The sequence below is a fragment of the Choloepus didactylus genome, chromosome 11 (genome assembly GCF_015220235.1).
Source record: "Choloepus didactylus isolate mChoDid1 chromosome 11, mChoDid1.pri, whole genome shotgun sequence".
Taxonomy (NCBI): domain Eukaryota; kingdom Metazoa; phylum Chordata; class Mammalia; order Pilosa; family Megalonychidae; genus Choloepus; species Choloepus didactylus.
The window spans coordinates 68,831,592-68,843,843 of NC_051317.1; the positions used below are offsets into that span (position 1 = coordinate 68,831,592).

The 12,252-nt window shown below is 40.3% G+C and overlaps 1 protein-coding gene across 1 annotated transcript in view; it reads right to left on the reverse strand.

Moving 5' to 3' along the window:
• Positions 1-10,868: 10,868 nt before the first annotated feature.
• The window catches only part of MROH2B (maestro heat like repeat family member 2B), a 61,397-nt gene continuing 60,013 nt past the window's right edge, over positions 10,869-12,252 (reverse strand). The window contains exons 41-42 of the mRNA XM_037798943.1: positions 11,449-11,514; positions 10,869-10,975 (exon numbers count right to left, since the gene is read on the reverse strand). Of these exons, the coding sequence (XP_037654871.1) occupies positions 10,869-10,975; positions 11,449-11,514 (173 nt within the window). The remainder of the gene's footprint in view (positions 10,976-11,448; positions 11,515-12,252) is intronic.

Here is a 12,252-nt window from a genome sequence, read left to right on the forward strand (position 1 = left end):
CTTTTATGCAATTTGATTATGATGTGCCTTGATGTGGTTTTCTTTATGTTTGGTTTGCTTGAGATTTTTAAAATTTATTGGATATGCAGATATATAGTTCTCATTAATTTTGGAAAAATTTTGGTCATTTTTTTCATCAAATGTTTTTCTGTCTGCATTCCTCCATCCCTTTTTTTGGAACTGGAATTTTTCCTATGTTAAGTGACCATTTGCTATTGTCTTATAGGTCATTTATACTTAAAAATTTTTTCTCTCTATGCTTCATTCTGGATAGTTTTTACTACTATGACTCCAAGTACACTAATCTTTTCTTCTGTAGTTAATCCCATCCAGTGTTTTTTTCATTTAAGGTATCATATTTTTTATATTTCTAAGAAGTTCCTTTTGGATGTTTTATTATCATCTATCTGTTCTTATCATCAAGAGCATATGGAGCATATTTATAATAGCGTTTAAGGTCTTTGCTAATTACATCATATTTGTCATGTCTGGGTCTATTTCTATTATGCAAAATTTTTTTCCTCCTAATTATGGATAATACTTTTCTTTATTGTATAATTGGTAATGTTTTATTTGATGCCAGACATTGTGAAATTTGCATTGTTTGGGTGCTGCATTTTGTTGTATTCTTTTAAAGAGTTAGGAATTTGTTCTAATTCACAATTAAGTTACTTGGAATCAGCTAGGTCCTTTTGAGGCTTGCTGTTAAGCTTTGTTAGAGCAATCAGAGCAGACTTTAGTTTAGAGCTTGTGTTATTTTTTCCATTCTGGTGGCAGCACAAAATAATCCCGTCTTTGTGTGAGCTCCAGAAATTATTAGGCTTACTGATTTCTGGCACTTTCCTCCCTCACTTCTAGAGTGATCAGCTGTCAAAAACTCAAAGATTTCATGCTGCTGATCTTTGGAACTCTCTCTCTCCCTGTGCAGCTACCTCCTCTCAGGCATTTTGTCCTATAAATTCTATTGCCTTTATCTACCCTAACACTGATATCTATTACTTGAATTCAGTGAAACCAGCAGGCCCTGTTTGTGCTCTTCCTCCATGCATTGCGGCTTGGAAATTGTCTCCAGACAATTCTAGAGAAAATGTAGGGCTCACCTCATTTTTTTCCCTTCTCTCAGGGCCCACAATTCTGCACTGATTGTTGTCCAATGTCTGAAAACCATTGATTTGCATATATGCTAAGCTTTTCTAGTTGTTTAAGGTGAAGGAGTAAATGCAGTTCCTTGTTGCTCCATCATGGTGAAAGGAGAAACTTCTTAAATAACATTTAAAGAAGGCTTTTTATTCAAGTTCAAACATGAACTATTTAGGGGCCTGTTTCCCAGGAATGGCATGAAACATCTCTGAGAGTATTCTTTGCTTCCAGGCTTTTTCAGTTTTTGGAATAAGCTCTCATCTTAGGGAAGGGAAAGGCTTCATTTAGCCAGGTTATTGTATTTCAAGTATTCTATTAATGGAGGCTACACCCCTGTAAAAGGAGTGATGGAAACTTTACATTTATCATAACCTAAACATTTTCTTCTCCTCCTTTCTCTTTTCTTTTTCCCTCTTCTCTCTCTCTTTTCTTCTCCTTTTTCTTTTCCCTTTGTTATTGCATACTTTCTTTCATCTTCAAGGGATTTCTTTTCTTGGCTTCATTTTTTCTTTTAACTGGTGATTCTGCTAGAATCTCTTTCAATTAGAAACAATAAAATATGTGCTTAGCAGTGACATGAACAGATACCTGCACGCCAATGTTCATAGCAGCATTATTCACAATTGCCAAGAGATGGAAACAACCCAAATGTCCTTCAACAGATGAGTGGATAAATAAAATGTGGTATATACACACGATGGAATACTACACAGCAGTAAGAAGGAATGATCTCATGAAACATATGACAACATGGATGAACCTTGAAGACATAATGCTGAGCGAAATAAGCCAGGCACAAAAAGAGAAATATTATATGCTACCACTAATGTGAGCTTTGAAAAATGTAAAACAAATGGTTTATAATGTAGAATGTAGGGGAACTAGCAATAGAGAGCAATTAAGGAAGGGGGAACAATAATCCAAGAAGAACAGATAAGCTATCATGGATAAATTTAACATTCTGGGAATGCCCAGGAATGACTATGGTCTGTTAATTTCTGATGGGTATAGTAGGAACAAGTTCACAGAAATGTTGCTATATTAGGTAACTTTATTGGGGTAGAGTAGGAACATGTTGGAAGTAAAGTAGTTATCTTAGGTTAAAAAAAAAAAAAGACACATTTAGAAAACTTGGTCCTAGATTTACAAATGAGTTTATACCATCAGGACTAGGAGTCAGGATCTGAGCCTGCCATCATGTGACTTTTGAAGATGTTCTTAGTTAAGGTGTGACCAAACTGAATGAGAGAGGGCCTTAACCCAATGTGGCTGAAGTCCTTATATGCAAAGAATATTGGATACAGAAGGAGAAGCCATGGGAGAAGACAGGGGCTGGAAGTCAACAGAATCCATAAGAGAAAGGAAAAGACATTGCCATGTGCACTGCCATGTGACGGAAAAGCCAAGGAACCCCAGAGACTGCTGTCCAACCAGAAGATACTGACCCTGGGAGGAATCAAGCCTTCTAGCCTCTGAAACTGTGAGCTAATAAATTCCTGTCGTTAGGCCAAAAAAAATAAATGAATAAATAAATAAATAAAAATAAAAATAAAATAAAATATGTGCTTAGGATATTTTGCAGCCATTTGAGGGGATCATTAAGTAGTTCATTGCTCTTGGACCAAGGCTGCAAAGGGAAAACTGTGGAAATGGTGAGACATGTATTTAGTGGAATGGGTAGAATGGTACATCAGGCTAAACTTAGTAGTTTGCAATTTATCTTGAAGGAAATGGAGAACCACTGAAGGGATATAAGTGTAGGGGAATGCCATAGTTAGAATTTTGTTTTAAAAATAAGAAGATCAATCTGGTAGTAATTGGACAAACTATTTGGAGGAAGGAACACTGGAATAAGTACACTAAGCCCAGTTATAAGGCTTCTTCAGTAATCCAGACAAGTAATAGCCAAGGCCTGAGCTAAAGGGAGATGAAGTGGAGGGTGTTCCAGTTTGCTAAAGCTGACATTATGCAAAATACCAGAAATGGATTGGCTTTTATAAAGGGGATTTATTACATTGCAAATTTACAGTTCTAAGTCCATGAAAGTGTCCAAACTAAGTCATCAACAAGAGGATACCTTCACTGAAGAAAGGAACACCTTTGTCACCTGGGAAAACATGTGGCTGGCAACTGCTGGTCCTTTGCTCCAGGGTTCTGGTTTCAAAATGGCTTTCTCCAAAATGTCTCTGGGCTTCTGTCTCTTTTAGCTTCTCTCTCTCAGCTCCTGTGCATCCTTACTTGTTCTCCCAGGGTATTTCTCCCTAAGCATCTGGAGGTCCTCTCTTAGCTCCTCCAAGACAAACTCTGGGCTTCAAGTCTTAGCTTACAATCTCCAATCATCCTTCTGTCTGCATCTCCAAGTGTCTGGGTCTGTGTGGTCTCTCAGCTCCCTTAAGGACTCCAGTGATATAATTAAGACCCACCCTGAATTGGCAGGGACACACCTCCATAGAAATAATCTAATCAAAAGGTCTCACCCACAGTTGGGTGGGTCACATCTCCATGGAAACAACCTAACCAAAAGATCCCACCCATAATAAGTCTGCTCCTACAAGATTGCATTAAAGAACATAGTCTTTCCTGGGGTACATAACAATTTCAAACCAGCACAATATCCTAAAGCACTTATTTCATCATATCACTACCTTGATCAAAAACTTCTTTTGGTTATTCATTGACTTCCAGATAAAGTGTAATTAATTTGTCACTCAATATTTGACTCTATGTGATTTAACTCTCTTTATCCCTTAATGTAACCTTTTTACTGTAGTCAGATGGGGCTCCATTCTATCCTCCATGGAATGTAACAGACTGGAACACTGTTGTTCTACAGCCTGAGAAGTTCTGACTGTCTGCATCCACAGGCTTGGCACATTCTTGTGATGCCCATTCTGAGCAGGCCTGCAAGGGTTGGACATGGGCAATTAATGATTCTTATGATACCACTGGGAGCAGGGTTAATTTGAATTCTAGCTCCCCCCTACTTGGTTCACCTGTCCTACAGGCTAATAAGCAGCCCCAAAGGTTTCCATCTCTAAGCTAGAGCCACCTTTTGACAACTGTGCAGTTAAGAAGGTGTGGTAGGTCAATTTAACTGTCAGGACTTATCTATGAAGGTATTTGGAAGAAGTGGTAGGTAATATATGAGGAGGGATTTCTTACCTTGTGTTTTTTGATGGCTTCCAAATTGAAAAAGAAGCTATGACTCACATATATTTGCCAAATTGTATTCTCCAAATTTATCCTGCCTTCAGGATAACCCCTTAATTCAATAAATAAAATCAGAACAGTTTGTTCAGAGGGAATAGAAATAAGTAAGGATGTTTTGTTAGTAAATAAAATTTGACAAAGTAGGGTAGAAAGCAAATGCCATTTTTCAGGTCATGACTTGGAGATTTTATACATGCAGACACACATTCACCCATTTTTGTAATGAATTCCATATTCCCTTCCTCATGTTGCTATTTTGCTCCATTATGCTTTCTACTGTACTGATTTAAGGGAACCTGCAATGAATAAGAAAGAGAAATTTTAAGCAATGATGATTTCTGGGTGGCAGCTATACAAATTAACTGATTTAACTCATAACTCTCGATTTAACTCGTAGGTTACTACCACATCTGATCGCCTGTGTGTTCTCTGGTTCTATACTGAAGTAACCTGAAGGAAATTGGTGGGGTCAGATACTAAATCAAAGAATAAACTACTGCTAGAAAATCTCTACTCTAATCTCAGAGTCAGTTGAGGGCTCCAGATGAAGTGCGTCTTCTTATATTTTATCCAGTGACGCTATGGCAGTGCATGGACAATTGCAGTTAAGCAACGCCTCTGGCTTCTTGCTTTGGAAGTTTCTTTCTTCCCGTCTGTGATTTTTGTTCTTCTCTTTTCTTGTGAAACTGCCTTCTTAGCAGGTCAGCCAAGCCAAACATCCATGATTTATCAGCAGGACACAAGCTCTCACTGCTGGGTTCAAGGGCAGAGTCTTGAATTGCAAAATAATGTGATTCAGAGCCCTCCAAAGCATTACGTAGTCTGTGCACACTGCAGAATCTCCATCCTAAAGTAAACAAGAATTGAAAAATGATTAGATGTGCAAATAATGAGGCAAGCAACAAGAGTGAGGCTAAAAGGAATGTGTAATTTCTTCAAGAGTACTTCATGTTTTTCCTCTGTAGCTCAATTTCTCTGAGACCCTTAAAGAGTCTTTCTCACTTGGGTAATATGCCAGTTTGGATATATTATGTCCCCGAAAAGCCATACTCTTTAATGCAATCTTGTGGGGGCAGACATATTAGTGTTGATTAGGTTGGAATCTTTTGATTGAGTATCTCCATGGAGATGTGACTCAATCAACTGTGGGCAAAATTTTGATTAAATTATTTCCATGGAGATACAGACTCCACCACTCAGAATGGGTCTTGATTTAGTCACTGGAGTCCTATAAAAGAGCTCACAAACAGAAGGAGCTCAGAGCAGCTGATAGGGACAATTTGGAGAGAAAGGTCTGCTGGCGAAGCTAAGAAAGGAACCCAGATGCTTAGACGCACAGGAGCGAAAGAAGCTAAGAGATAACAAAATACCCCAAGAGCAACATTTTAGAGATGGCCATTGAAAACAGACTTTTGCTGATGCTTTGGAGATGCTAGCCCAGAGTTTGCTCCAGAGAAGCTAAGAGGGGAAACTTTGAACACTTTTATGGCCTTAGGACTGTGATTTTGTAAACAAATAAACCCCCTTTATAAAAGCCAATCCATTTCTGGTATTTTGCATAATGGCAGCTCTAGCAAACTGGAACACGTAACCTGCTCGTGTTTGAACTAGAGTGATGACTCGTGGAAGGCCCTTGGAGAACTGACTGGGAACAGAGGTATCCAGGAAGGCTGGGGATGACTCCCTCCCGGGGGGAAATGGCAGTGAGTGGGAGAGATCAATAAAAATAACCGTTTCTATTAGAGGAGGGAAAGAAAATCTAAATTTCTCCTGTTCAAAGGCCTAACCGTGGTTTATGCCATATGCTATGAGAGCAAGTGAAAAGGCTTGGATGGAGTACAGCAGCCAGGGCAGGAGGACCAGCTGAAGAACCAAGATCTTCTGAGCAGAGGGGCTGCCTCACCTTCTGTCTCCCAATCAGCACAGCAGCTTCACAGGGCTGAGCATATGGCTACAGGGGGGTGGGGGAGGCAATCAGCCGGCTTTGTATACCAATCACTGACTTTATATTAATATGTGTGATTCTGATGATAAAATTCATTAATACTATTAATATTTATGCTGTATAATTCATGTTCAGTGAACCCCTATTGTGTGCCAGGCTTCTAAATGCTTTATATGTTACTCATTAATAGAACCTTGAGGTAGATCATTATTATCCTGTTTAAAGATGTGGAAAGTGAAGTACAGAGAGGTTGAATAACTTTTCCAAGTCATCGGCTAGTAAATGGTGGAGCCAGGATGTGGTAAAGAGAGTCCAGAAAATTCTTATCAGAGTAAATCCTTCTAAGGTTAACGGTTACACAGGTAAAAGTTCAGTGACAGTGTGTGTTTCTTATGGCCATTCTAGCTACTTTCCATCAATTGATCTATAAAAAAGGTTTTTTGCTAGATGGGAGGGGAATGGTGGTGGGAATATATAAAGATATTATCAGACAAGGTTTTGTCTCAGTGAATTTGTATACTGATTCTAAGGATGTTCCATATTTCTGGGATTGATTCAACCTAGAATCTATTAATACTCTTTGCCCCAGGTTCTGAAGTTGCTGCACCACATGGTAGCTACCAGCCACATGTGGCTATTACAATTAAAATTAAATAAAGTTAAAAATATAATTCCTCAGATGCACTTAGCTACATTTGAAGTGCTCAGTTGCCACATGTGACTGGTGCCCATCTTATTGGTCAGTGTGGATATGGAACATATCCATCATCACAGAAAATTCCGTTGGACAGTGCTGTTCTAAAAAGTCATTTGACTTAAAATAACCTGCAGAAAGACACCAAGTTATTCCATGTATTTTACTTTCTTTTTCTTGTGCTTTTTCATGTGTTATAACTGGTAATAACATCACTCCATTAAAAATATAATGAAAGCCATTAGCTGGAAAATGGACAGAAGCAGTATTACACAGAAATTTGCATGCATTTTTACTGGGATCATGGACCCTCTGTCTAATAGTTACCTACTGGTGCATAACAATACCTCAAAATTTAGTGGCTTAAATCAACACAGATTCCTTATGTCACACAGTTTTTTTGGTTCAGGAATCTGGGAGTAGCTTAGCTGGGTGTTCTGTCTCAGGGACTCTCGTTAAGTTGCAGTAGCATTGTCAGATTAAGCAAATAAAAATACAAAAACAGTCAGCTAAATTTGAATTTCAGGTAAACAATAAAACACTTTTTTTTAAAAGCAAAAGTATGCCCCACACAATAGTTGGGACAAAATTATACTAAAAACTGTAAGTGTTTTGTGCTGGTTTGAAGCTGTTTTGTACCCCAGAAAAGCCATGTTCTTTTAATCTATTCCTGTGGGTGCACACCTATTGTGAGTGGACCTTTTGATTAGATTGTTTCAATTGAGACGTGACCCATTCAATTCAAGGTGGGTGTGCTGGTTTGGTTGTATTATGTCCCCCAAAACACCATGTTCTTTGATGTAATCTTGTAGGGGCAGATGTTATTAGTGTTGATTACATTGTAAGTCTTTGATTGAGTGTTTCCATGGAGATGCAACCCACCCAACTGTAGGTGATAACTCTGATTAGATAATTTCCATGGAGGCGTGGCCCCATCCATTCAGCATGGGTCTTGATTAGTTCACTGGAGCACTATATAAGCTCAGACAGAAGGAGTGAGCTTGCTACAGCCAAGAGGGACACTTTGAATTAAGCACAGGAGCTGATAGAGGAGCTGCAGATGAGAGACAGTTTGAAGATGGCTGTTGAAAGCAGACTCTTGCTCTGGAGAAGCTAAGAGACGAAAAACATCCCCAGAGCAACTGAGAGTAACATTTTTAAGAGGAGCTGCGGCCTAGAGAGGAACATCCCAGGAGACAGCCATTTTGAAACCAGAACTTGGAGCAGACACCAGCCACATGCCTTCCCAGCTAACAGAGGTTTTCCAGACACCATTGGCCATCCTCCAGTGAAGGTACCTGATTGTTGATGCGTTACCTTGTACACTTTATGGCCTTAAGACTGTAACTGTGTAACCAAATAAACCCCCTTTGTAAAAGCTGATCCATTTCTGGTGTTTTGCATCCTGGCAGCAGTAGCAGATTAGAACAGTGGGTCTTATTTCTTTTACTGGAGTCCTTTACGAGAAGATAAAGGACATAAAAAGCCCAAAGAGCTCATAGAGAAACACCCAGAGAACTTGGAGACAAAAGCCCTGGTGATGCTAAGAGAGGACCCACAGAAGCTAAGAGAGGAGGTCACTGGAACCAGAAGCTGAAAGCAGAGACCCAGGAGTGAAGGGCCAGCAGATATCAGCCATGTGCCTTGCTGTCGGACAGAGGAACCCGGGGTGCCAGCAGCCTGTCTTCAGACTCCAGGTGTCATCCTGTTGATGCCTTAATTGGGACATTTTCATGGCCTTAGAAATGTAAGTTTTAACTTAATAAATCCACACTGTAAAAGCCAATCCATTTCTGATATATTGCATTCTGGCAGCTTTAGCAAACTGAAACATAGTTTATCTGAAATTCAAATTTAGCTGGGCATCCTGTATTTTAGCTCTCAACCCTAGGTTACTGTCAAGGTGTCAAGTGGGGCTTCAATCATCTGAAGAGTGAATGGGCTCATGGATCCATTCCCAAGGTGGTCACTTACTTACCTAGCAAGTTAGAGCTGGTTGTTAGCACAGGGCATCAGTTCTTTTCCACATAGACTTCTCTATAAGGCTGCTTGAGTGTCCTCACCACGTGGCAGCTGGCTGCCCCCAGTGTGAGTGATTCAAGAATGCAATATTTTTTATGACCTTCTCTTGGAAGTCATGCTCCATCATTTCTCCAATATTGTATTGGTTGCACAGGCCAGCACTATTCAGGTGGTGGGGGGAGGTACTATACAAGGACATGAATACCAGGAAGCAACAAAGTGCCACAAATTGGGTGGCTTAAAGCAACAGAAATTTATTACTTCATGGTTCTGGGGGCTAGAAAGTCCAAATCAAGGTGTCGGCAGGACTATATTTCCTCTGAAGTCTGCAGGGTTCTGGTAGTGTCTTGCTGGCAACCCATGGCATTTGCACGGTGGTAGCATAATTCAGTCTCTGCCTCCATACACAGTGATCTTCTCTTGCTACCTTCCAAATTTTCCCTCTTTATAAGGACAGCTGTCATATTGGGTTAGGGCCTAACCTAATTGTAGGCACTCAATAAATATTTGTCAAATGAATGACTAAATGGACTCCTGACCAATAATTTCTGACTTAAAACATTTCTTTGATTCCTAGAAGGTTTTGTAGAAACAAAAGGTGTTTCCCCAATGAGTTTAGGGATAAAGAGATGAGAATAAAAGTATTAAGAATTTGCAGGGACATTCTAAAGACATATGCCAATTAAATGTGCTGCTAATGGATGATCCTGTTGGTATTACCATTGAAGGAGTGCCACGTTAGAAACTTTTTTTATGTATGTAATTTCATGTATATAACCTTTTAAGTATGCATTGTGAAAAAGAGTAGAGTTCTGATCCAGAGTCTATGGCGAAGGCTCACACATATACCCATGCACACACACACGTGCACACACACATGCACATGGAACCTAAAGGAAGGATTGTTTGGGGTTAAACATAGAAAAGAGGACATGAGGTTTAATAGAAGTTCAGAAAGGGTCTTTTGTAGAAAAGCACCTAGCATAGTCTTGACACATAAATTACAACCTGGGAGAGAACAGAGCTTAAAGTTTATCACGAGATTATATTTTAGAAAGAGAAGAGTGTGGGGAGTAATTGAAAGCTGACAAAGATATTAGAGGAAACAACTATATGTGGAAAAGAGCAGTGGCTCACTTAGGGGCAGCAAAATTATTTTACGTTGTGTCACTTTTCAATAACTGTTGGCATTTAAGCTTCCCAAGGAAGGGAGCTGTCACAACCCAGCTTAGCTCTAGGACCAAGAACACATAAGGCACCAAGTCAGACATGAGTTTAATAAGACTGACTTACAAGAGTTATGGTTCCATGGTGGCGACGGGCTGGGAAAGATGTAAGGTAGCCCTCTGCAAAAGCAGGGGATGTCAGGGGGTGGTTTATAAGGGTTAGGACAAGGGGGGTGTGAGAACAGAGTTTCGGCAGGGTTTTGTGGATATTGTTATCAACAGTGATCAGGGGAGGGGAGTTTCAATGCTTTGTTAACAATACCTTTTTTCCTCCCCTGGGGAGGTCTGAGGACTTTTAATGTCTGTCCCAGCCTATGGTCAAGTAGGCGTCTATGTGAAATCACCATGGAGGGAAAGGGGCTGGGCCCTGGACCCCACAGGAGCTAACCTGTGCAAAGCCATGAGGCTGTCACCACTCAAATCACAGGTTATCTCTGAAGGGATTTTGTGGGATTTACATTTTACTAATAGAAGCCACCAGGGAGACTCCAGAGTGTAAGGAATATACCACCCATTCAAGATCACCATGCGGGTGCAAACTCTTTCTTCAAGATGCTACGAGTTTGTGAGTTTCTAGAATAAGACAAGGAGTCAGTTATAGAAAAAGCCTAGCGATTTATTTCCTGGTGATTTACAGAGGGATGCTTATCTCTTTACATCGTCTCAGGAGGGTCTGCAAGGCAGTTTCAGCTGCTCTCTGGACACTGATACAGGGGTCTTGTCGAAGTGCTTGGAGCCCTGAAATGGAAGGAATAGCAAAGTTCGGTGAATGAAGAAAGCCAGAGTCCTGTGGCAAAGACAACCCAAGCAAAGGCCCAGCCTAGGAAGCAACACTGTAAGGCTTACCACTGTGCATCAGCCCCGTGTGGGGCTAGGGTCCTGATACATTTTACCCAAAAAAGGCAGGGTTTGGGGTTTGGAGCTACCAGTTGAGAAATGATTTTCACCTTGAAATAGGGGAAGAGAAGACCCTGATCCTGTGATCAGTGGATTTATAGACAATTGGAAAACTGTAGTCTGTTGAGAGTGATACCTGCAAGTGGTGGAAGTGCAAGTTGTTTTAGATTCCAGAGAAATGCCAGTGTCTAGGGACTGCCAAAGACAGTAACTGGATACTAAGAATTTTCAATTTCTGAAACTTAGAGCAGTCAATATTCTCTTTTCCTAAGAAAATAACAATACCCTGGGCACAAACAAGGGTTGGTACTTACGGGTGGTCAGTTGTTCTTTGTCTAATAACTCCACATATTGGCTGGTCAAATTGAGAACAATGGCATCTAAAAAACAACAGGAAAAAAAAGTTACTGATTTAATTATTGGGCAAGAGGTCAGGAAAAACAGATCAGGTCAGACTCTGCACTGGGTCAGAAGATAAATGGTCTCAGTAGCAAATGAACAAACCACAAGGCTACCCTAGAGGATGATGTGAGGGTGATCTCTGTTTGGTCTCGAGTGCCATGTCTCAAAGTGGTCACTCACTTACCAAAATGTACTTGGGAAAGCTCCTCCTGGAGGGTGGGGAGAGCAGTTGTTGTAGAGTTTCCAGGGTATGTAAGATAAGATCCGTGTCTTCAAAAAGTTTACAGTGTAGTTGGGGGTAGAAGGGGGAGTGAGTCATATGTACATTCTGATAACAATTCCTTAATACACTTTTTTTTTATGGTCAAAAATCTTATATTTACAATTTGCCAGCTGACTCAGTTAAGATGATCCAAATTTTGTTGGCAACATCCAAAGCATCATAGTCAGGAGCCAGTTGAACACATGCCTTCTTCTCTCCATCAGGCCTGATCAGGGTGTTGACCTTTGCCACGTCAATGTCATAGAGCTTCTTCACATCCTGTTTGATCTGCTGCTTGTTGGCCTTGACATCCACAATGAACACAAGTGTGTTGTTGTCTTCAGTCTTCATCGTGGCTGACTCAGTGGTCAGGGGCGTAGGGGTCAAGCTTGTTTCTCCTGGGGGCTCTCTTCTGAGGATATTTGGGCTGTCTTCTGAGACACAGTGTCTTGGG